The sequence below is a fragment of the Poecilia reticulata genome, linkage group LG5, assembly GCF_000633615.1.
Source record: "Poecilia reticulata strain Guanapo linkage group LG5, Guppy_female_1.0+MT, whole genome shotgun sequence".
NCBI classification, from domain to species: domain Eukaryota; kingdom Metazoa; phylum Chordata; class Actinopteri; order Cyprinodontiformes; family Poeciliidae; genus Poecilia; species Poecilia reticulata.
In genome coordinates, this window is record NC_024335.1 from 13658996 (window position 1) to 13682315 (window position 23320).

The 23320-nt window shown below is 38.9% G+C and overlaps 1 protein-coding gene across 1 annotated transcript in view; it reads right to left on the bottom strand.

The window, feature by feature from the left end:
* Positions 1 to 183: 183 nt before the first annotated feature.
* Positions 184 to 23320, bottom strand: part of chd5 (chromodomain helicase DNA binding protein 5) — a 28181-nt gene continuing 5044 nt past the window's right edge. Inside the window, exons 3-37 of the mRNA XM_008409211.2 lie at positions 22324 to 22542; positions 21240 to 21358; positions 20426 to 20667; positions 19589 to 19701; positions 19332 to 19455; positions 18842 to 19008; positions 17810 to 18028; positions 16444 to 16650; positions 15915 to 16126; positions 15475 to 15606; positions 15177 to 15285; positions 13756 to 13947; positions 13346 to 13546; positions 13086 to 13223; positions 12853 to 12974; positions 11576 to 11749; positions 11206 to 11347; positions 10597 to 10728; positions 10323 to 10440; positions 10101 to 10225; positions 9764 to 10010; positions 8419 to 8591; positions 7759 to 7933; positions 6529 to 6615; positions 6323 to 6411; positions 5884 to 6017; positions 4781 to 4925; positions 2713 to 2872; positions 2506 to 2585; positions 2126 to 2324; positions 1946 to 2035; positions 1646 to 1789; positions 917 to 1025; positions 583 to 715; positions 184 to 492 (exon numbers count right to left, since the gene is read on the bottom strand). Of these exons, the coding sequence (XP_008407433.1) occupies positions 211 to 492; positions 583 to 715; positions 917 to 1025; positions 1646 to 1789; positions 1946 to 2035; positions 2126 to 2324; positions 2506 to 2585; positions 2713 to 2872; positions 4781 to 4925; positions 5884 to 6017; positions 6323 to 6411; positions 6529 to 6615; positions 7759 to 7933; positions 8419 to 8591; positions 9764 to 10010; positions 10101 to 10225; positions 10323 to 10440; positions 10597 to 10728; positions 11206 to 11347; positions 11576 to 11749; positions 12853 to 12974; positions 13086 to 13223; positions 13346 to 13546; positions 13756 to 13947; positions 15177 to 15285; positions 15475 to 15606; positions 15915 to 16126; positions 16444 to 16650; positions 17810 to 18028; positions 18842 to 19008; positions 19332 to 19455; positions 19589 to 19701; positions 20426 to 20667; positions 21240 to 21358; positions 22324 to 22542 (5454 nt within the window). The 3' untranslated portion in view covers positions 184 to 210. The remainder of the gene's footprint in view (positions 493 to 582; positions 716 to 916; positions 1026 to 1645; positions 1790 to 1945; positions 2036 to 2125; positions 2325 to 2505; positions 2586 to 2712; positions 2873 to 4780; positions 4926 to 5883; positions 6018 to 6322; positions 6412 to 6528; positions 6616 to 7758; positions 7934 to 8418; positions 8592 to 9763; positions 10011 to 10100; positions 10226 to 10322; positions 10441 to 10596; positions 10729 to 11205; positions 11348 to 11575; positions 11750 to 12852; positions 12975 to 13085; positions 13224 to 13345; positions 13547 to 13755; positions 13948 to 15176; positions 15286 to 15474; positions 15607 to 15914; positions 16127 to 16443; positions 16651 to 17809; positions 18029 to 18841; positions 19009 to 19331; positions 19456 to 19588; positions 19702 to 20425; positions 20668 to 21239; positions 21359 to 22323; positions 22543 to 23320) is intronic.

Consider the following 23320-nt stretch of genomic DNA (forward strand, 5'->3'; position numbering starts at 1 on the left):
TCCATCCATCCATCCATCCATCCATCCATCCATCCATCCATCCATCCATCCATCCATCCATCCATCCATCCATCCATCCATCCATCCATCCATCCTCTGTACACCCTTGTCCCTTAGTGGGGTCGGGAGGGTTGCTGGTGCCCATCTCCAGTTAACGTTCCGGGCGAGAGGCGGGGTATACCCTGGACAGGTCACCAGTCTGTTGCAGGGCTACTTTCTTATCAGTTTTCCATAATTTAAAAAAAAGAGCTCCTGAGTCAACAGTGTTGCTTTTGGTTTGGAGCGGGTCCACACACCTTTGTGAAGCACAGCATTGGCAGGCTTGTTCCCAGCCAGAGACTCTTTGGAGAGGTGCTGGTGGGACTCGGCCAAACATTCCACCTCAGCAAAGCGCGTGTTGAGAGCCATGGCAGAGTGACTGGGGTCCTGGGTCATGTTGAGGTAAGCTGCCCGTCGCAACTGCTCCTCAATCACCAATGCCTGTTCCAACAACTGGAGAGAGAGAAAAAAAAAGAGCACATAAAAACAAGAAAAACCTTTGAAAAGCTTAGATTCTTTTTTTAAATAAAGGCTGTAAACTGCCTTAAAGCGCCGCGCCAGGAACTTGTTCTTCATCTCCAAGTAGTTCCCCTTGTGCATCTCTGTTTTGAATGGCTCATTCAGAATAGCATAACGGGGGTCATTCTGAATGTCTTGCCAGCGAGCATAGCCGTGTCTGATAGAAAGTCTCAGTCAAGCAAAACAGACAAGGAACACTTCAAATAAAAACAAGTTCATGGCTGTGTGGAAAAACTGGCATATCACTCATAGCAATCTGAAAATATCAGCCTTCTTCCAAGGCAGCTCCTTCCTGTCATAGGTAATTATGTTGCTTTGCGAGATGCAGAGCTTTGCGCTCTGACATGCGAAAGGATACGTTACGATGCCAGCAAGCAGCCAGTAGTCATGGCGACGATGCCAGATGTCATGCATTTTTCCAGACGAAAGAGCCGCTCGCTCCTCGGTTTGCCACAGGGTGTGCAACTCTGACAGCATGACAGTAAAAACAGACATTTTCTTTCAGACAAACACAAACAAAGATTCAAACTGCTCACATCACTGGAAAAAAAAATCTAGACTTAAAAAAGGATTAATAAGAAACCAATGTTTCTGCGGCATGTCATTTAAATGGAAACATCAGCATTAAGATGTAAAACTGGGGCATGTAAAGAAAATCAGGAAATATTTAGTCAAAGAAACTGATGTAAAGTGTCTCGACTTTCAAAAGCAGCATAACGTAATGTGAGAGATTTTAAATATACATTCAGATTTATTTGCAACTAATAGAAGGAATGACAGTTATATTGACAGTTGCATATGATGTTTTAGTAAAATGTTGGCAAACTGAAGAAATCCTATTTATTGTTAGTTGTGACTGTTATTTTTTTTTACTTGTATAAAAAATAGCAAATTATTTGACAGTTTAAGCAATATTTTATTAGACTGTTGAAGTCAAATGTACTGCTGAAGTTGTGTTTATTTTTATAAATAAAATTAAACGTTTAAATATATAGTGTTTTTAGGGGAAGATTCAACACAGTCAAGCAAACCATATCTGCAGACATTTTTTACACCGTGCTTGACACAGTCTCGTTCAATTTCTTACCCGTAAAACCTCCATCTGCGATATTAAACATGAACTTGGCTTTGAATCCATTTTTGTCTTCTCTTCTGCTCTCATCCAGCTCATCCAGAGTGTCTTTGTCTCCGTTCAATCGACCCTCTAATGCATCTTCACTCTTCACATCGTCTGCGATAGTTATATAAAAGACAGGATGTTTTCATAAGAGATATCCATATAATGTGACTACATGCACTACAAACAGACAGTTGTTTCCTAGAGGAGCCGTGCTTTTGTGTCTTTTGTACTTGCTTCATTTGAGAATTCATCTCACACGCTGTGTACCTGGCTTATTTTCTTTGTCTTCGGTTTTTTCCCGAGGAGAACCAGCCTCTCCTTTTTCAGAGGACTTCTCAGCTTCTTTGCAGGGGTCCGCTGAGGATATAAGAAACAAAAGATTAAACATACAAAGCACAGCCTTCGCAGATGAATAATTTCGCAGTGCATGAATCATGCACCACTCACTCTTAGGTGAGGTATGACTAGATGGCAGCTCTGCCGGCTTGAAAGCAGACTCTTTTGGGTAGGCAGGTGGCTCGGCCTTTGTCATGGGGGATTTGGTTCTGTTTCTCTCATCTCCTGTTGTCTCTTCTGAGGTTGCCTTCGTCTCGTCACTGTCAGCAGCCTTCTCGGGTACAGATGCTAGCTCTGCACTGGGAGCTTGCTGTGGGGGCAATATATGCAACAGAATGGGAATAAGGACAGTTGGCAGAGGGAACAACTTCAAAGGTGCTTTGGAGTGAAAGAACAAGATCCATAGGATGTTAAGATGATTTATACAAAAATGTGATGACTTTTAAGAACATAGACAATATAGCAGAAGAGTGGGGGAAACGAAGACTCACTTCCTGCTCAGATTGTTTCTTTCCATCTGTCTCTGTAGTCTCCTTATCTTCAGCGTTTCGTACCAAAGACTCGGCCTTCTCTGCACCCCCCCAAAAAAAAAATCACAACATAGCTTTTTGTCTTATAGTTTTGTTCTGTGTATAAGAACCACAATCACACAGTCAAAGAAAAATGAAACATGACCACTGTAGAGACTCTGTTCCAACCTGGTGGGACGGGGGTGCTGGGCTGTGTAGCAACAGGGCTGGCTGGCACCGGAGTGTTGGGATCTGAAGACACACTTTCAGTCAGTTTCTTCAGCTCCATTCCAATGGGAATCAGATCTGGAGAGCTCAGCTTCCCATTTACATGTTCAAACTCCTGCACCTAAAGTTAAAAAAAAATAAAATAAAATAAATAACATTGCCTTAACGGTGATAATGAAAATCCGACAGTTCCAAGGGATGCCCTACTTTCTTCAAGTGAGGGATTAGGAGGAACTCCACTGAGTCCTACAGACTCACTGGTTTAATTTTGCCTGTAGACAGCTGCACCAGCCCCTCCTGAGTTCAAACCTACCCAGCAATAATTTTCTGTTACGAACATTCAAATAACATTTTTAGGAAGATTATCCTTATCTGGTGAGCTGAAAAAAAATCTGCATATTTACCAAACACCAAAGGCTTGTACCACAGATATCAGAAAGTGCAGATGGCATGTTCTGCCTAGGAAATATCAGCTGTGGCTCTTCAGTACTTTTGCTTTGCAGCAGTAAGCATAATTTATTTCAACGTTCATGCATGCAGTTACTGAAGCAACACATTTTAGAAAGTTCTGGACTCAATGTGACTGCAGAATTCTTGCGTCATCCCTCATGTTTTGATATTTTGCCTTCGTGGTCCCAGACCTTTTTGCATTACTTTAAAGTGGTTTTGATTGCAATTTTTTCAGACTTTCTGTTTGTCTTTTGAAGTTTTATTTTGGCTGCAGTCACACATGCATTTCCGTACTTGTCAGTTGTAAAAGGAATGTGTTTTTGCTACTTTTGATATTATTACTCAATGTCTTCTAACAGTTTGACTGTGATATTGATAACACAGACAGACAGACAGACAGACAGACAGACAGACAGACAGACAGACAGACAGACAGACAGACAGTATTTAACAATATCATGTAATTGTATCTCTGAGGTTGCTTGTCAGATCATAGCTTGGACTTTTCAAAGAGTATTCTGTTCCACTCTTAGACATATCATAGATATTGCACTACTGACATGCATAAGGGAATGGATCCAAACATTGTACAAAAAATAGCTGAAGTCAAGAGAAATAATTTTAAAAGGTTGGAGAACCACTGATGAAAAACACATTAAAAGATTACAAAACAATCTGTTTGGCTCCTTGGAAGCCATTGCAAGTTTAAAAAAATATAGAGTTTGTTTATGAACTTTGTATCACAAATACATTCAGGCTAACAACCCTTTTGTTCAACTCTATAATTGAGAAAAAGACAATTCATTTGTCTCATCTTTCTGAATATTTAAGCCAATTAAAAACTGACAAGTTTCTTTTTTGTTAGGTAGGACATAAGATCATCCACATCTTTACTAATCTCTGAAGTTAAAATCACTGCCAGAAGTCACTGATGCTAATTAGTTGTAACTAAGCTAAAAAATATAAATAAATAAAAAATAATTAGGCAGCTGTTAAATATAAAAAAAACAGACCTAAAAGTATAATTTCTAATATAAACTGAAATAAAACTTATTTTCACTGCACTGATCAAAATTTCAGCAACAATTCCACACAGCAACATTGCAAAATTACTATTCTGATCTTCAAAAAATTAATGAATGCAATCAACAATTTAATTCATCAATTACAATTAGTCAGTCAAAGACTTTTTGTAAGTTTTTCTACACCTGAGATGCAATCATTAAATATTTACAGAAGTAATTAACTTAGAGGTGATGGCAGGGCAGATTTCATTGGTGCTTCAAATAAGAATATTACTTGTATGAAAAAAAAGTAGTAGTAAAACAGTGTTTACCAGGACTTTACCCACAAAGCTATTCCCATCTCTCAAGTGTGAACACGGCAAACAAATCTAACACAACTAACATCTTTCTTGCAGGGGAGAGTTTATACCCCAACAACCTTTTTTTTTTTTTTTTCTTCTCTGTGCATTTTCTCCTGCGTAGATATGCTGACCTACTTTTCCCTAATCCCACAGTGTTCCAACACAGGACTTGGTGTTCTATGGAGAAGATTTCTGGGGTTTAACAACCGGTACCTTTTTCCTGACAAGCGACATGACTCCGATCCTGGTGAGAACATGCTGTCGAGACAGGCCCTCACGGGGGACTCCATCCGCAAAGGTCTCCGCTCCGTCTGCACCTGGCTCACATAAATGTCTCATAAACAGAGACACATAGGCCCTGGTGCACAGAGACACACACTTCAACAGTTAGCGGCAAGAGAGATAGCTACACAAACAGGTGGAATAGTTACAAAAAGCAGGAGGTGTAGTGTTGGAATAAGAATTAATAAGCAGAAGAGAAAGTAAGAAGCTTGGGACCACGTCAATACTCCCTCCAAATTCAAGAAACTCAACAAGATTTTATTTCTAATTTCAGAAAATTACACAACATTTTTGATGCGTAATGACAGTACTTGGCAAAATATAATGTTCGAATTGTTAAATGTGTGTTCTATGTATTTTTGTGTTTTTATGATGTGAAGTTCTTCTCAGCCTTGTTACTGAGATGTGCTATATATTTTTAAAAAATAATTGAACTTAGTTATGTGAGAGAATAATTAAAAAAAGCTCATTAAATGAAGTCGTTCATTTTGAATAACCTACAATACTAAAAATACATATTATAATTTTATTTGTCCTACAAATGAAATTCATCTTTTGTTGGAATTACAGCAGTACTTTGGAATATGTGAACATTTAGAGTCTAAAAAGATTTAATCTTCTTTGGAAAATAGATTTAGGTTCGGGTTTTGATTTGTTCATGTTTTTTCCTCAAGGACTACATTAAAAAATTAACACTCTCACAGAGCATTTATAGATAAGAGAAATTATACATGTATAATAATTCATTTACTAGTTAGGTGAATTCTGTAGACGATTTTTTAAACTGGATTTTATTTTGGGGTAGTGGATAAAAAGGGACTGACTACAAATACATGACATATTTATCAGATTAAAAATCACAAACTCAATATAAACTAGAATTCAGCAGTAAAGCAAAAACATGCAGTGAAAAGTACATCCTATAATGGTCTCTTATGTTTTCTAGAAACCCTCTCTAGCATGGTAGAGCTTTTTTGATAAAATACCTGTCCTCTGCATGTCACAGAAAAATACAAATAATTGTAGGGCATCACCTAAACTCGCGCTCACTCTTCCCTCTAAGGTCCCGGACCAGCCAGTGCGAGTTGAAAGCATCCTGAGGTGGCATGCCCCAGCGCATGATGGCATTGAGGAAAGCTTTCCTCTGGCGAGTGTTGAACCCAAGGACCTTGAGATGGCGATAAGGAGAAAATGGTGTAAACACATATTGGACGGAGAAAGGTGCAGGGCATGGAGCTAAAACGTCAGGAGAGCAGCCGGAGTTAGAGATATCAGCCGGAGTTAGAGAGTCAGAGATAGCCTGACCTTTATAACATGGTATAATATAGCACACTGCTTTATGTTACTGTGACTGTTTCATTCTCAGTGGAGAGGGAACTGATAAATCCTGAGGAGCTTCTCAAAAGTCTCTGACTCCAAAAACCCCCCATTATTCAACAGAAAGCACAAATCAAAAGGGAACTAATGAAATACCTCTATGCTGCCTCCAACACGTGCCAGTAAGGGGGGCAGAGGTTTGTCTTTCTCATTCTTAAGCTGTCGACGAGACTGCCTGCGTCCACCTACAAATGACCAAAATTCAAAGTTAAAAAGCTGTTTTCAGATGCTTGTAGATTTAGCAATAATGTGAATGATGCAGCAAAAAAAAAAAAAGCAGAAAAGTTGGTGTGGCTGCTTACCTTCGGGCCTCTCTTCAAAATCTTCGTCCTCATCTTCGGACCCCACGGAATACTCCGATTGATTGTCTGAAAGATCATCCTGCCATTCTGAGCAACACATCAAAGAGAAACAGTACATTGCGTTCGCTTCTGTTGGTGGCCACCTGAGGGCGCCATGGCACTGCAGATTACTACAGACCACTCCTGTACTGCTGGGCAAACAGGCACACAGCACAGCTGTGCAGAACTTACTTTAACTCAGACTTTGCTGCAGTTGGTTTTGTAAATTGCACTCAGAAAGATCTATAGGAACAATTGGAATTTTTTGAGAAAACACAAACTTCTGTTTCTTTTTTCATTATTATTATAATGAGGCACAAGACTGGTTGCAAAATGTGCCATAATTCTGTTAGATTTGGAAGGTAGCCTAAAACCTGACCTCAATTGTGCTCCTCAAAAACATCATCATCTTTATGAGATATAAAAGGGTCAAATTCAGACACCCAGTCTTTATCTTCATGATGAGCTAATAAAGAATTCTTAAAACAGTAAAAAATGTATAAATGCAGCTTTGAGACTGCAAATAAGAAAGGGTTTTCTGAGCCTGCGCAAGGGCTTTTCACTATCAAGCAGCATGAACTGACTTGAATTGGTAGCAAAACAATAAAATCCAATGGAAAACAAGATTCATCCTGCCACTCAAATTAGGAAATGGTTTTCTTGCTTACATGTCAAACTCAGATATTCTTTGGAAAACAATAAAATGGAAATCTGATATCTTTTTTTTTTTTTTGTAAAAAAAATAAATATATAAATATTGCAATAGGTAAAATACTTAATTCCAACATTTAACTGTTGCCATTTTATTCAGGCAAACAGCTCTGTTGCACCAATTGAAAATAAAACATTTATCAGCTGGATGGTCTTATACTCCCTCTAGAGGCAGGACGAAAATTTGTACAGGGACATGGTGAATATCTTCACACAAGATGAAAACATGAGCCCACTAGCGGTGCCCAGTGAATTTCAATATGCTAGAATACACATTCTGATGAGGCTTGTTTGTCAGATTAAAATACTTTATAAAAGTAACCTTTAACAGGTATTAAACATGCTTTTTAACATTGTACTACCAGAAAACAGTTTTCTACATTTTAAGAAGTTAACACATTTTAGCAGAGGCTTACAGCCACATCTGACAGGCATATGTGGAGCCTTGTGTGTTTTCAGCTGGCGCAGCCTACAGCCTACCTTGGTCCTCCTGAGTGGCGTCGTTGTAGTTGACCTGCTTCCGAATGCGTTTGCCTTTTCCCAGATTTCGGGCCAGGTCCTCCTGCTGCTGCTCATAGTGATGGCGGAGGAGCTTTTCCCAATAGTCTGGGTCCACATTCTCCTCTTGCTTGATGATTTCTCGCTCTACCTCCTCCTGATCATCGATCGACACAAACATCAGCAAAGCAAATTAAAAGCTGGCCACTAAGTTGAATTCAAACGAGAATTTTCTGTTCTTGTATTGCATTGCTAGGCATCCTGGATTTACTGTTTCAATATGTAATTATAATTATGCAAACTGAAGAGTAAGTCAGCCTGTTTGCCCCTTTAAAAGCACATAAAATAATTCCTTTACCAATAACTGTTGATTAGAGATTTTTGCTGCAGTTACATATTTTATAGTGTTGATAAAGAATCTTAAGTCAACACTTATTCTGCCATATCATCATCAAATACTGCAAGATGGTCCAGATGAAATAATACTTTTACAGAAACATTTATACATTAAGATGACAGAACATCTTTAACACAGAGTTTTGCTTTGTCTTGATCTACTGAGCTTAATGACTACAGCACAACACTGGATCCAAAGATTCCCAGCAGGTGTTCCGAGGATGAAGACTAAAGTTAGGTTCTCACCTCTTCATCTTCTTCTTTCACCACATACTGCGCCACCTTGAACGAGCTCAGGTACTCGTTCATGTTCTGTATCTCTGTGTCCTCGGTGGCGTCTTGGCTGCGGTCCAGCAGCTTTGAAATGGCATCGTCATCGTAGTGAATGACGTTGCCCTCCTCACCATCTTTGTTATCTCCTGGCAAGGGGAGAGTGTTTATTAGTTACGAAAGGGATCATTCTACACGAGACGAAAATGTGTCAACTATGTTTCAAATAAAAGTTTTTGAACACCAGGAGAAAACTTTTAAAAGACTTTTTATTGTGTTCTGTAGATTAATTGATTTATGGAGATTTCTGTAAAAGAGTGGTCTAATAACAGTACTTTGGTATGTCTAGACATACATACATAAAAAGCTAGTGTCTCATAATAAATGTCTTGTATCAAGGCCAAGTACCAGGTGTCGTTATATAAAATGTTTCCACTTGTCAGAAGTTTTGCTGATCATATAAATTGTCTACCTAAATAAGGGTTTACTAAAAGGCCTTCTAATAGATAGAGATAAATAAAAGTATTGCCAAAATCTATAGCTTGAACAAAATAAGTGTACTTCAGTTTACATTTGCCTGAATTACTGCTGCTTTCAGAAGTGACATTACCTACATAAAATTTGCTATGCTATAGTTTAAATGAAAATACAAGCAAAGGTATGAGAAATAACTTTGAGAAAAACTGCAATAACTGGGTGAAGTAAATGTGCAAATCCTTAAACTGACTCTGTAGAAGATGCTTTTGTTTTTCATTTTAGTTTTCAGTCTTCTTGAGTTTATGCCTTCTATCAATTATAGTGAAACTGATTAAAATAAAATAAAGTGAAACTGTCTCAGTAGTTCATTTGCTCATTTGCATTGTGAGTTCAAGGATCATATAATTCAACAGAAGATTCATTTCATGGGTGGAAAGATAAGATGTGAGACTGGTCTGGCTACAGTTAAGAGCCAAACCTGAAAACATTTAGAAAGGTTTGGCAAAGCAGAGAAGACAAATACTAAGTCAAAAAGTGGGATGCTTAAAGGCTCCTACCATAGAAGACAAAATGTTGAAGTTGAGGCAATTGTATTTTGGCCCACTTTTTTCTTTTTTTTAGTTATTCGATAACATTGTAGAATACTAATCTCAAATTACATGTGGAAAACAATTAGAAGTGATTCATCATTTTTTACTCTGTGAAAAAAAATCTACTTTACCTGTGTGCCACTTATCAAAATACACAGAGTCCTTCAAAGTCTCTGAAACTTTAAGGACTATGAAACCAAAACATGTGTCTGACTTCACAAATGTGAATGTAGATGGTATTAAAACCCATGTACCCATGGCTCGTGCTGCTTCCATCTCATCCTTAAAGAGCTCCTCAGTTCCAAACTTGAGGATGTCGTCCAGTTCTTGTTTGGACATGGAACCGGTTTTGGAGCCCAGGCCGGGCCTCACCACCAGGTGAGTCAACATCATTTTTCTCTTTGCCACCTGAGTGATTCTCTCCTCCACAGATCCCCGAGTCACAAAACGATAGATCATCACCTTCTTGTTTTGGCCAATTCGGTGGGCTCTGCTAAAAGCCTGGAGTAATTAAAAGGATTTGTTAAAACTGAAGAACACGCTGATCCACTAAATGCTTGCAAGAACGTGCAGGCTGTGAGATGTCCATACTTGGATGTCATTGTGTGGATTCCAGTCAGAGTCATAGATGATGACGGTGTCTGCACTAGCCAAATTGATGCCGAGACCTCCGGCTCGCGTTGAAAGCAAAAAGCAGAACTGCTGTGCCCCTGGAGCTGTTACGCAAAATAAAGTAGAGAGTACCTTCATTTCCAGGAGAGTAACAAAGTGGCACATAGCTGAGGAAAATGCTTGACTAGAGAAAAAACCCACCATTGAAACGATCAATTGCTTCCTGCCGTAAGCCTCCAGTAATCCCCCCATCAATACGTTCATATTTATAGCCTTCAAACTCCAGGAAATCCTCAAGCAGATCCAACATCTTTGTCATCTGTGGATAAGATCAACTTTAATCAAATAAAGCCGCATTCTGAAAAACTTTTTTTATCTGGTTTGTCAAGCGGATTTGTAAAACTACAGCTGAAAGGTAGCCAGCCACTGAATGTCATGGTCTCCTGCCAAATCACAGTATTTACTTGACTGTTACCTGAGAGAAAATAAGAACTCTGTGTCCTTCATCTTTGAGTTTCTTCAGCATTTTTTGAAGCAGGGTTAGTTTTCCTGAGGACTTCACCAGCAGGTTGCCATCATAAGAACCATTAGGCAAAACAGGAGCCTCCTACAATATGAAAAACCCAGCACCAGTCGGTAAACGCAGAGCTTTATGAATATAATCAGTATTAAAACCAATTTGTAAATACAACTGATAATACATTTTTATAGGGAAGGTATTATGTAAAATCAACTTTTTCGAGCTGTACATCATACTATGTTATTACTCTGTCCAACTCATCTAAGAATGGCTGTAATCGGCACAATGAGATTTATTGCTATGATGACGTGCTGAAGGCAGAGTGGCCAAAAGAGAAGAAGCTTCTTAAAGAGTCAGAGGTCCAATTTCAAGGCGTCAAATTACAAAGTTGGGTTTCTTTTAAGTCAAGTTTGATATACATAGAGGATTTTTATAACAACTAAAGGTAACATTGTTACTTGATTGTGCTATAAAATTATAGTACGTGCCTGAAAACGACAAGAAACTGTCAGTTTAAACAAGTTTTGGCTAGAGAAAATTCCATTTGAAGGTTCGGTGGCTTACCACAGCAGCAACAGGGAACAGGTAGGGGTGGTTACAGCATTTCTTCAGGTCCATCATAATGTTGAGCAGGGACACCTGGTTTCCTCCCCCTTTGGAGTTCAGAGCCTCAAAATTCCGCGTCAAAATAAACTTGTAATATTTCCTGCAAGGTGTCAGATATTGAGCAGATTTGAAAATTAGCAAAACAGAATAAAGGTGTTTTACTTCTGGCTGCTTGACGCTGCTTTTATATGAAAATCTCCACCAGGGTGTATAACAAAGTTTTGTCCTATCTCTTCTCTAATATCACTTGCTTCAAATGTTTATATTATTTAGATGGAACTGAAATCTGGTAGGCTTCGTCATAGAATCCGTTGTCCAAAAGGCTTACTTCTGCATGGGACTGAGCTCCACTCTGACAATGAGCTCCGTCTTCGCCGGCATGTTCTTGAAGACGTCAGCTTTCAGCCGCCTGAGCATGTGAGGTCCGAGGAGGTCATGGAGCTTCTTGATCTGGTCCTCTTTAGAGATATCTGCAAACTCCTCAAGGAAGCCGTCCAGGTTGCTGAAGAGGTCAGAGGTCACATGAATGTACAAGAGTTCAAATAATTAATGTATAAATATATTTTTCAACACCCTATCCAGAGACGCTGGAGATCGGCACCAGGCTCCCATCCAATCCGGCAAGCATAAACCAGATCAGATAATGAATGAATGAATGAATGAATGAATGAATGAATTAATTAATTAATGAATGAATGAATTAATTAATTAATTAATTAATATTTCAACAGGGCTGCACAGTGGCGCAGTTGGTAGAGCTGTTGCCTTGCAGCAAGAAGGTTCTGGGTTCAATTCCCGGCCCTGGTCTTTCTGCATGGAGTTTGCATGTTCTCCTTGTGCATGCGTGGGTTTTCTCCGGGTACTCCGGCTTCCTCCCACAGTCCAAAAACATGACTGTTAGGTTAATTGGCCTTTCCAAATTGCCCCTAGGTGTGAGTGTGTGTGTGCATGGTTGTTTGTCCTGTGTGTCTCTGTGTTGCCCTGCGACAGACTGGCGACCAGTCCAGGGTGAACCCCGCCTCTCGCCCGGCATGCCAGCTGGAGATGGGCACCAGCAACCCTCCCAACCCCACTAAGGGACAAGGGTGCAGGAAAATGGATGGATATTTCAACAACCCTACACCCTACATTTGATCAACACAAGATCCGTCTTTTTGTCTCATCCCAGTTTCATTGAAGCGATGACACGAGTGTACAGTTGATGAGTTGTTGTGCGATTGCATCAGCGTTGCTTGCATAAACACAACATCTAGCTGTTGAAATACAGCCTAATTATTTTACACTGCAACGTTCGAGCCAGTGGTGAGAAATGCACACTGAAGACACAAACAGAGCACACTTAAACATGCATGAAATGAAGTTAAAAGAAAAACAAGATAATATAATGTAATGTCGATTATATGAGGCAACACAGTGTGATGATATTCCACCTGTGTGCTGAAATATTTGACTCATCAATGGTTTTAATAATTGATCTGCAGACTGTGTGGAAGCTAAAATCAAAGTCATGATTTTCCATAAATGCCACACAGATGTCATGTCTCTGCATTCAAACAGGCTTAAAGATGGTTAAAGCAGATAATGGTTGGAAGTGGCAGGTCTTACTTGAAGCGGTCTGGGGTGAGGAAGTTAAGTAGATGGAAAAGCTCCTCCAGGTTGTTCTGCAGAGGAGTACCAGTGAGCAGCAGCTTGTAGTAGATCTTATACCCGTTAAGAATCCTGAAAAACTGAGCAAGACACATGAAGTGAGATGGTTAACCTCAATTGCCCTTTCACAAAATCTCCGTTTTGCTTCCAGTACAAAGAACAGAAGGTACCTGAACATTTAGCTTCCTTACCTTTGATTGGTTGTTCTTCAGTCTGTGAGCCTCGTCTACCACCAAGCAGGCCCAGGTGACGGAGCCAAGAATGGCTTGATCTATAGTGATCAGCTCGTAAGATGTCAGCAGCACATGAAACTTGATGGGAGAGTCTTTCTGCAAGAAGAATCAATGACAAAAATCCTCAACTAGTTAACATGCACAGACATTATGAAACATTTATCATGCACAGTTTCATTTATTCCAACCCGATTCTGTCAGAGCATGAGGTACAGCACCTTCATCCGGAACACCTTGCGTCCAGATTTTATTGCGCTGTCCTCCAAGGTGAATTCATTCTCTCTGATAATTGCCCTGCTGTCTTTGTCTCCGGTGTAAGTCACCACGTAGAAATCTGGAGCCCACATCTCAAATTCTCTCTCCCAATTGATGATAGTAGACAGAGGTGCACTCACCAAGAAAGGCCCCTTGGAATGGCCCTGACAGATAGAAAAAAGACATGAGTAAGCCACTCTAGCAGTGCTCCAGAGAGAAAAGGAAACCAGGTTTTATCATTTCTTTTTTCTCACTGTCCAAATTGATTAGATCCAAGCACATATTACCATTTATATTACAATGACCAGTATCACTACTCATGCCTATTTCGTTTCGATTGGAATATGAGCTTGATAAAAAGAGACACTCTTACCTCCTTATACAGTGAGTAGAGAAAGACTATTGTCTGAACCGTTTTTCCGAGGCCCATTTCATCTGCCAGGATGGTATCTGTTCCCTGAGCCCAGGAAAATCGTAACCAATTCAGACCTTCCAGCTGGTATGGGTGCAGCGTTCCCCCTGTGGCATTAATATACCAGGGCTGGTGCTCAAATTTGATGGTTGGCTGGTGGTGTGAAAATATAATTGTGACTTGTGGAGCTGACATATGCTAACAAAACTGGCATCCTTGGTATAATGTCTAGCAAAAGTATTTTTAAACTTCTTCCTTAAACTTTTTCAAGTTTTGTCATGTTACAAGCATCAACTTCAGTGTGGATTAGTGGTATTTGTTTGGCTAGATCACACAAAGAAGCACAAAATTGYATATAAAGGTAATAGGTAGCTTACAATTTTTTGTTCAAATACCAAACTATATAAAATTAATTGGTATTCAGCTCCATCTAAGTGGTTACCTTAATGTAAAACTCAGCTCAACTAATTGCCTTCAGAAGTCACTGAATTATTCAATAGAGATCATTTTTATACATATAGCTGTAACCACGCAAGCCAAAGAGGTTTGCTAAAGAATATTAATAGAAAGAAAACTGCACTACGAAGACAAAGAGAAAGACCAGACAGGTCAATGATAAAGTAGTGGAGACGTTTAAAGCAGGGTTAAGTAATAACACAACATTTCAAGCTTTGGAGATCTCACAAAGTACTGTTTAAATGGAACTGTATATGAAATAACTATAAACCAACCAAGTCAAGGACAGCATTTATTTAGAGAAAAGGCCAACAGAGCAATTTTATCTGTAGAGGAGCTGTGAAGATCCACAGCTGCAGACGGACAATCTGTCAATGGAGCAGATAATAGTTGTGCACTCTGCAATTCTAGCTTTTGCAGAAGATTGGAAAGAGTAAAGTCACTGTTGAAAGAAAACTGTAAGGAAGCCTTTTAGAAAGCTTGCCCTAAGACAAGCAAGAGACTCAGCAAACACATGGAAGAAAGTGCTCTGATCAGAGGAGACCAAAATAAATATCTCTGACCGACACTCAAAACGCCTTATCACAGAAAACTAACACTTCACATTCCCCTGAACACATCGTTTCGTTCCAACTGTGACACATGGTAGAGGCAGAACTATATTATGGAGATGCTTTTCTGCAGGATGAGTAACTAAAGGAGGCTGATATATTAACAGAGTTTCTGATGTAACTGGAGCAAAATATTTTTCAACAAACAGCAGAGCTGAATACATAGAAACTGTTTGCGTTTTTGCTTCCATTAAACAAGTATTAAATTAAACAACTTTGTGTTGATCTGTCCCATAAGTTGGCCTGGGTGTAACATGACAAAATGTGAACAAGTTGCAAAATACTTTTGCAAAGCACTTTGTATGTACTACTTACATCTATGATGGGGGCATCAGGAGGGATTTCCCTTTTTGGATAGTTCTCTTTTAGTTTCTTCCCTTTTCTTACCACAAGAGGGCGTTGGTCCTCTCCTAAAATTTGCTCTCTGTAAAATAAATACAGCAACAATCTACTGAGCAAAATACCTTAAGTGGGACAACACAAGTTAAGTCATGATTCGTTAATAATGAACAAAAGACTTAAAGATACAAATATCTGTGTGACCAGGAACTGTCTTTGCAATTTCTGACATTCATCTAACTAGGAAGATTAACACAAAACATGGGAAACTCACCTGTGGTCCCAGTAAAAAGCTTTGTGGATCTCATACTCTGGGACGTCAAAATCATCTGCCTCCCAAGTGCATTGATCATAAGGTAAGTCTCTCCACTTGATTAGGTAATGCACATCACCGTCATTATCAAAACTAAAAAAGAGCAAGCATAGACAAAAATTTAAAAAGTCCAGAATTTTTTAGTAGAATATCTTTCTTTTAAAGTATGTCTTGTGAATGTTAAATGTGGTGGATTATGGGGAAACTGTAAAAATAACTTAAAATGATCAACTTTATTGTGTGTGTTTTAAAACAATGGGATGTTTATATATTATACAGAATGACTTCCGTATTATATAATGATAGAAAAGGAAAGCAAGTCAACCTTAATTGCAGTTCCTTTCAGTTCCAGGCCTGTGAGATGTGTGGCATTTTATGAAAAATAGTGAAGTGAGAATGACCTGTGGTTGAGTATCCGGTGGATAACCATCCACTCTGGTTTAATGCCGTAGCGGTAAAAGCGCTCCTCCATTGCAGCGTACTGGGGGTCTTTGCTCTTCCTCTTCTCATTGTTGAGCTCCTCCTCTCCTGAGCCGTAATCGTATGGCGGGGGCTCGTCCATGTCGTTCTTCCGCTGGTAGTTCCGATACATGACTGTGTGGTACAGCTCTAACTGAAGAGCCACAGATGAAAAAAAATATAAATATATAAAATATTCCTGCTATAAAATATGTTTTTACTTAGAAAAAAAAATCCTAATATTACTCATCATCAAATTTTGGGAATTTTCTAATTATTTAAAAAAAAGAAAAGAAAAATGTCGTAAACCAAACAGTAGTTGGATTGTTTTGTGTTTTTAATCTTCAAACAATAACTGTTTTGTAAAATACTCCCCTAACTCTTTTTGTGCACCCCACGTTCATCACAGAGGGCACATTGTTACTGATGCCAAATGTTGAGTTGAAACTGGCCTCACTTCTGGCATCTCACCTGCAGTTCGCTGACCCAGGAACAGTGCCAGTATGAAAGGCCAGCCCACTTTACAAAGAATTCCCTCTCTGGGCGCCCCTTGAGTGGAGGCTTGGTCAGTGGATCAATTGGATTGCCATCAGGGCCTGCGGGTGGCTCAGCTGGCAGCGGCGGTTCTCCCCACAGCCAGTGGAGAATCTTCTGCACTTTACCTTTGAGAGGAGGGCACTGAGAGAAAACGGTCTAAATGAAACCCTCAAAAGACATTTCAAAGTGTACAGTTAAAGCCAGATGTTTACAGTTGCTGTATAAAAACACAACCTTTCTTTCCCCTCACTGTCTGACATTAAATCATACTGAATGTTCCCTTTCTAGGTTAGTTTTACCAAGATTACTATTGGGCATTGAGTTGTTTTGCTGTAAGAGGCACTGGAGCACTTCATAAAATAGATAGCAAGTGGAAATAATATGATGTATTGTTTAAATAGAGCACAGGCCTAAAGAGAGAGGGTAGAGAAGTACAGGATATTCTAGAAGACAGGCAGGGTCCGTTTCGGTAACCTCCTAAAGACATCTTCATGAAGTTAAAGCTTGGGTTCAAGTTATTCTCCCAAATGAACGATTACTCCAAGCAAAGGCTTATAAAGTGGGTTAAGGACAACAAAGTCAAGGTTTTGAAGTGGCGATCACAACGTCCTGATGTCACTACCATGGGACGTTTGTGTGAGGAGTTGAAAAGGTGCATGGAAGCAACGCAATCTACACCCCTGATTTAGTTATTCAGATTCTAGCAGAACAAATAGATCAAAATTTCAAGAAACCATTGTGACAATCTTGTGGAAGGAAATCCTAGGTCTGACAATTCATCCAGTTCAAAATGTAATTCAACCAAACACTAAAGAAATGCAAAATTAAATATGATCATGTTCACTACTCTGGCATGTAGTAAATAGAAATCAATCTGGTAATACTAAACAGACATCAGAAAACATGTAATTTGATCTACTCTCAAAAAGCGATGAAAGAAAAAAATTCTGCATTTGTTTTACAATGTATTTGCACATTTGTTTTCAACTGCATATGCACTAATTTGTCAAAAAGAAATTACAATATAATAAACAAAAAAAATAAATAAATACAGAAACATTTTTTTAAAAAACAAACCAAAGTTAAAATATAACAACAAATACAAAATCCGGAGCAGTGCATGTATTCTGCTTTGACAAAATATTCTGCTTTGACAAAATTAAACAACAGAATAAGTTCACACTAAATGTGCATTTGCAAAAGTTGAAGATAAATTGGCATAACTTTAAATGGCAAGTTTATTGTTATTTAATTTGCTCCAAGTGATAAGTTATGGCATACATAATGTAAAGGAACTCACCATGCAGCGAGGACACAACCACTCCCCGTTTGGGATCTCAGGTAGAGGTGGATTGAGGCAATGGATGTGGTAGGATGATGGACAGGTGTCACAACACAGAAGTTCCCCTCCATCCTTGCAAACTCTGCAGAACTCCATATGGTCATCCTCTTCCTCACCTGCTGGCTCCTCCTCCTCCTCCTCTTCGTCTTTGGCCTCCCATTGGATTCCCTCCTTCTCCTGACCGTCACAAAAGTCAATAGCTTGTTTAAATATAACTTTAAAAAATTATGAAAGGCACTTAGGGGACAATCTGTAGGAATGTATATATTATTAAGAGCACAGCGGAAAAGTAGTTGGAGCATTAAACTTTCTCTGAAAGAGTAGTTTTACTCCAAATTATTTCTCATTTATTTAGCAAAAATCAAAAAGTAGAGCAGCAGAAAACTCAGGTAAACACCCTCAGCCCCCTCCATGCTTTTCAGCATGCCTGGTAAAAATGTGTAAAACCAGTTTCTAGACTGCATAACTGCATGCATTACAAAGAAAAGGATCAGGCCCACAGCATCACTTACAAAGGAGACAAGCACACAAAAGACGAAGAAGCACACATTATGTCTTCATTGTGATATTCTGACGTATAGAAAACAGATCAATTGCGAAATTCACAATGATGAAACTTTTAGTTATATTTTTGGCTTCATAAGTCAAAATTATTATTTGATAAACATAACTAATGATTTCATAAATATGAGTTTTAGAGTGGACATAATGATTTTTAATCTCATAATCCTGAACTACATTATAATTTTGACATTGTGTCTCATAGGTATGACTTTGAATATGAAAATTCTGAGTGTCTATAGGCAACAGAAAGGTGAAATCTTCTTTTTCAGAAGATGACACTACAAGTATTTTGCTGTACCTGGCTTTTTAATCTTGATTTAGCACTGCTGCATAATATACCTATCAAATAGTTAAGCAGAAACGCTTGATTAATTATCATGTTCCTACTGAAATATTGTGTCAATTTGAAATAATGGCTCCACTTACACAGTGTGGACAGCTCCATTTTCCCTCAGGCGCCTTTTCCAGCTCGGGGTCCAGACAGACAAGGTGGTAGGCTCTTGGACAAGTGTCACAGAGGATAATTTCTCCTCCCTGCTGGCAAACCTCACAGTAGTCCTGGTGGTCAGTCTCATAGCCATCGCCGTCCTCCTCTGCCATATTTAAAAGAATAATTGAAACAATATGACTGGGTCGAACATATAGAGTCATAGTGTCCTGATTCTCTACCACAGGAAAACAAATCATATAATCTTGAACAGCTACAGTAAATGGACAAACTCCATATGTGTAGGAGAATCAACGGCTGGATAAAAGCCCAATAAGTTTTCCCACAATAAATAAAGCTTTAAAAAAAAAGTACATTTTAATTACCTCATTACAGAAAATCAAACAGTCTGGTTCGGTAGGGATTTTAGTCAAATTTTGGAGGGGAAAATAAACCACAGTGCTCTGAAAGAATAAACTGTAAACATACTTTTCCTTTTTTTCCGCCCACGTCGGGCCTTTTTCTTGGTGGCCCCAGAGGTATCAGAAAGCACAGAGGCACTGTGGATACTGATGTCATCAAAGTCTGACTCCTCCAGAAAGTCCTCCTCGCTCTGGAAAATCAAGCGCACCAAAATACACAAACTAAAGAGCTTGGAGCAACACAAAGTCTGCTCACTTTTATTTAAAGGAAAAATGTTGGGTGTAGAAGCTGGAAAGGTGAACACAAGGTAAAATAACACGTACAGAGGATGCTTTCTTCTTCTTCCCGCTTTGACCAGTTTTTGATTTGGTCTTCTTCGGCTTGGGTTTCTTCTTCACTTCTTTTAAGGTCTTGCTTTTCTTTCTAACTCCTGGCCCTAAGGCAGACAAACATAGAGTATAGTGCCATGAAAATGCATGCATTCATTCTGCTTCAGCTTCTTTTATTATACTTGAATGTCATTTTAATATCAAAGATAACATAAGTCAATATAAAGTTGAATGATTTGAGAACTCAATTATTACAATTTCTTGAGGAAATTGCCTGCCTTTAAGCTTATTTAAATTATGTTTTATGTACTTTACTATTTAGAGCAGCCAGATGATTATTTGTGTTGCACAATGCTCTCACCTATGAGTTGTTGATGACTGCTAAGTATCAACAACTCATTAGTACTATTAGCATAACATAGTGATTGATATCCAATATGAATACTGTTCTTATGGCAACATTTACCAGTATTTTATTTTATCAAAAATGTTGTTTGACTGCTCCTGATTAATTATCAGAAAAATTGATAGAATACTCGGTTACTAAAATAATTGTTTACAACAACCCTAATATAAAATATGGTTTTGAAAAGATGGTTTTATTTGTAAGGTGAAAAGCCCTATGTAAAATAGAACCTGTCCCTAAATCAGTAACTGGTTGTCATCAAGGACTTTGTTTTACATTGCTCTGGAGATTAAAATGTATTCCAGCATAAACAACCTGTTTAAGTTTACTCCACAGTTTCTGAATCAGATTTCAGTAAGGAATAGCAGAAAATATTTATTTACCACAATATTTCGTGATAAGTGTCACACTTCAGAGGGTCTTACCTTTTCCTTCTTTGGTTTTGGCTTTTTTTAACGTGCCCTGCTGAGAGCTCAGCTGGATGCTGCTGACAGATGTTGGCTGAGCTACAGTAACCGTTTCCACCGCGGCGGCCACCGCAGCGGCCACAGCGGTGGCAGATGCCCCTTTGAACGGGTTGTTGGCACTGAACTCACGCCACTTGGCTCCCAACACTGTCATCATCTTTGACATGGGTATCTTCGGATTCTTCTTGGCAATGAGGGGCCTGGGCGTAACCACAGGGAGAGGAGACAACAACAACAGCTTTATTATGTCACGTTTCATTTCAGCTGGTGTAATTTCCTTCTCTCTCAGCCACTGGAGGGAACTGGGTCCTGATTTACTGACACCCCATTGCCCTTTAAGTTGTATTTTCTATTCCTTGGTTTGAGTGTGTCATGTGTTAGATTTGTCGGGCAACAGCTTGAGGTTTGGCAGGCTGGCCTGTAAAAGATAGTGGGTCAGAGCACTGAGTCCCAAAGCCTCCCGGCTGTCACAGGCATCCAACGAGCAGCTGACTACACACAGGGGGCACCGCAGGAGCTCATGCTCCACTTTGTCAGAGCAGAGGCTTAGTCGAGCCAGACAGCCCCAGGTGAGACAGACTCTTTATAACAACAGCCGAGCTTTCCAGCTCAAACAAAAAGAGCAGTGTTAGCTTGTCATGCTGCACTCTGGTCTAACTGAGGAGTGTTGTGGAAGGCTCTAAGCTGGGAACTCTGTCAAACAACTGGAATTGAAAGAAAACAAAGCAGTTTAACAAAGACAAACATAATACAAAGGAATGTAGATGCTTGCCTGAGGAACTGGCTGAAAGCCTTGTAATTGGTGATTGTTTTGTAGTCGTCCTCCGTGAACCCATACTGAACATCCTCAAGACCCCATTCTTGCATCAGCTGGCTGGAGGATTTGGGTTCCTAGTGGAGCAAAGACAAGAGGCACAATGTGTTTATTACTAAACAACAAAAAAATCATTTTATTTGAAGTCTTTAATTTCATGGAGATGATCAATGTGGTCTGATTTCAGCGCAATTAGTTTTCTGCTTTGTAAGACTCACTGCTAGATAATAGAATGGTTTGGAGAACCGTAGAGCCAATAAGATATTGTACTTTAAGTGTTTGAAAACATGATGTGCAGAATGGTTATAAATGCAAAGGGATCTTATAAGATAAAGAATAAATTGTAAGACAAATATTTAGACAAAATGTAAAGTCAATTTAGACAATAGTGAAATATTCCAGTAACTTAAATATGCATTAATAAAGATGGAAATACTTTTTAAAATCGTATGTAAAATGGAAAAATTGTCATTCCCTCCTAAAATAGCTCAAATTACACAAAGCCACATCATACTGGGTGCTTTTTGAAGGATGGAGTTTTGAGTCCTGTTGAAGTGAGAGTTAATTCTACACACAGGGGGGCACCCCTGCAATTTTTCATAGAGAAAATTGCAGTAGGTTATGGATATGGACAGGGATCTTAAGGAGGTCTCAAAATAATGTTAAGTCAACCTTTTTATTGTCTGTAAAATTGTCCAGAGTTCTGGAAACCCAAGCAAGTGTCCTAAACTGTAGCTTTATTAAAAATGTACTTTTACTGTCACTGAAATATGATGTGTCTCTTTGTTTAGTGTTGCGTCTCACGCAACACTAAAGATGCAGTCACTTTTTTTAGTGAACAAAATCAACTGAAGTGAGAAGAGGGAGTTCCCACAGGAGGTTCCACTTATTCTGAAGTATGCCATGTTCTGTCAGCCGTATTTGTACAAAATACCTTTAAGGTTTGTCAAATGCATATCAAGAATAATCTATCAGGACTGAGAATCTTATAGATTTATAGGCATGAAATAGAAAACGCAATCTACTTGTACATTAGACTTACTTTCATGTTACCATCATCATCGTCATCCTCATCGTCATCCTCATCTCTCTTCTTCTTCCTGGGCTTTCTTTCTTTTTTCTCCCTGGGTTTTTTCTTTTTTTTTTTGGTGGGGCCATATGCGCTGCTTTCGCTCTCTGAGCCAATTTCTGGCCGTTCGCGTTCCTCCTCTACCTCTGAAATCTCCTCGAGGTCACTGTCAAGTCTTGGCTGTATTCCTCCCTGGGGTATAGTCAAAGACACAGAATATGCTTAAATACACACACTTCACAGGTTCATTGCATCTAATTCTACAGATAACAACAATGTAAATGACCGTGATTTTTTCAAAGCCATTTTCCCCAAAGAAAAATGCATATTTATTATTTTATTTTTACAATTACAATTAAGCTTCTTTCTTTTCCTTTTTAATCTTGTCTTAGTTGTATGAGGACTTGGTTATAATGCAATGCAGCCATCACAAGGTGGCAGAAACACATCAAATTATTTACAAATCCCCATGAAGACGAAAAGAAAAACAGATGTACAATCAGACATGGATAAGCTCAATAGCTGAGAGGTACCAATAGATTTGGTGTGAACTTTGAACTCTCATCCCGATACTTAATTCCGTCATCGCACCTATCAAGTATAATTTACATATATATATGTTACAGAATTGCCTCTTTGCTTATCAGACTCCAGTATGCTTAGTGTGATATCTGAAAACAGTTATTTGCATCAAAAAAATAAAAATAATAATAATACCTAAGCCATTTTGTATGTTGGTACACACCAGTGATACGGACACAAAGACACTCACTGTTCTGCTGAGGAATATTCCATCTCAAAATGTTTACAGATCCAGTGTCAGAATATAAGTCACAATAATTTTGGCATGGTTATTGCTCCATCCATCAAAAAAAGGCACATGTCACTACAGAATGCAATAAATTCATTGGTTATCTATGGGTGCTACAGTCAAATTCAAATAATTAAGCTTAAACACAATAAGAACTCA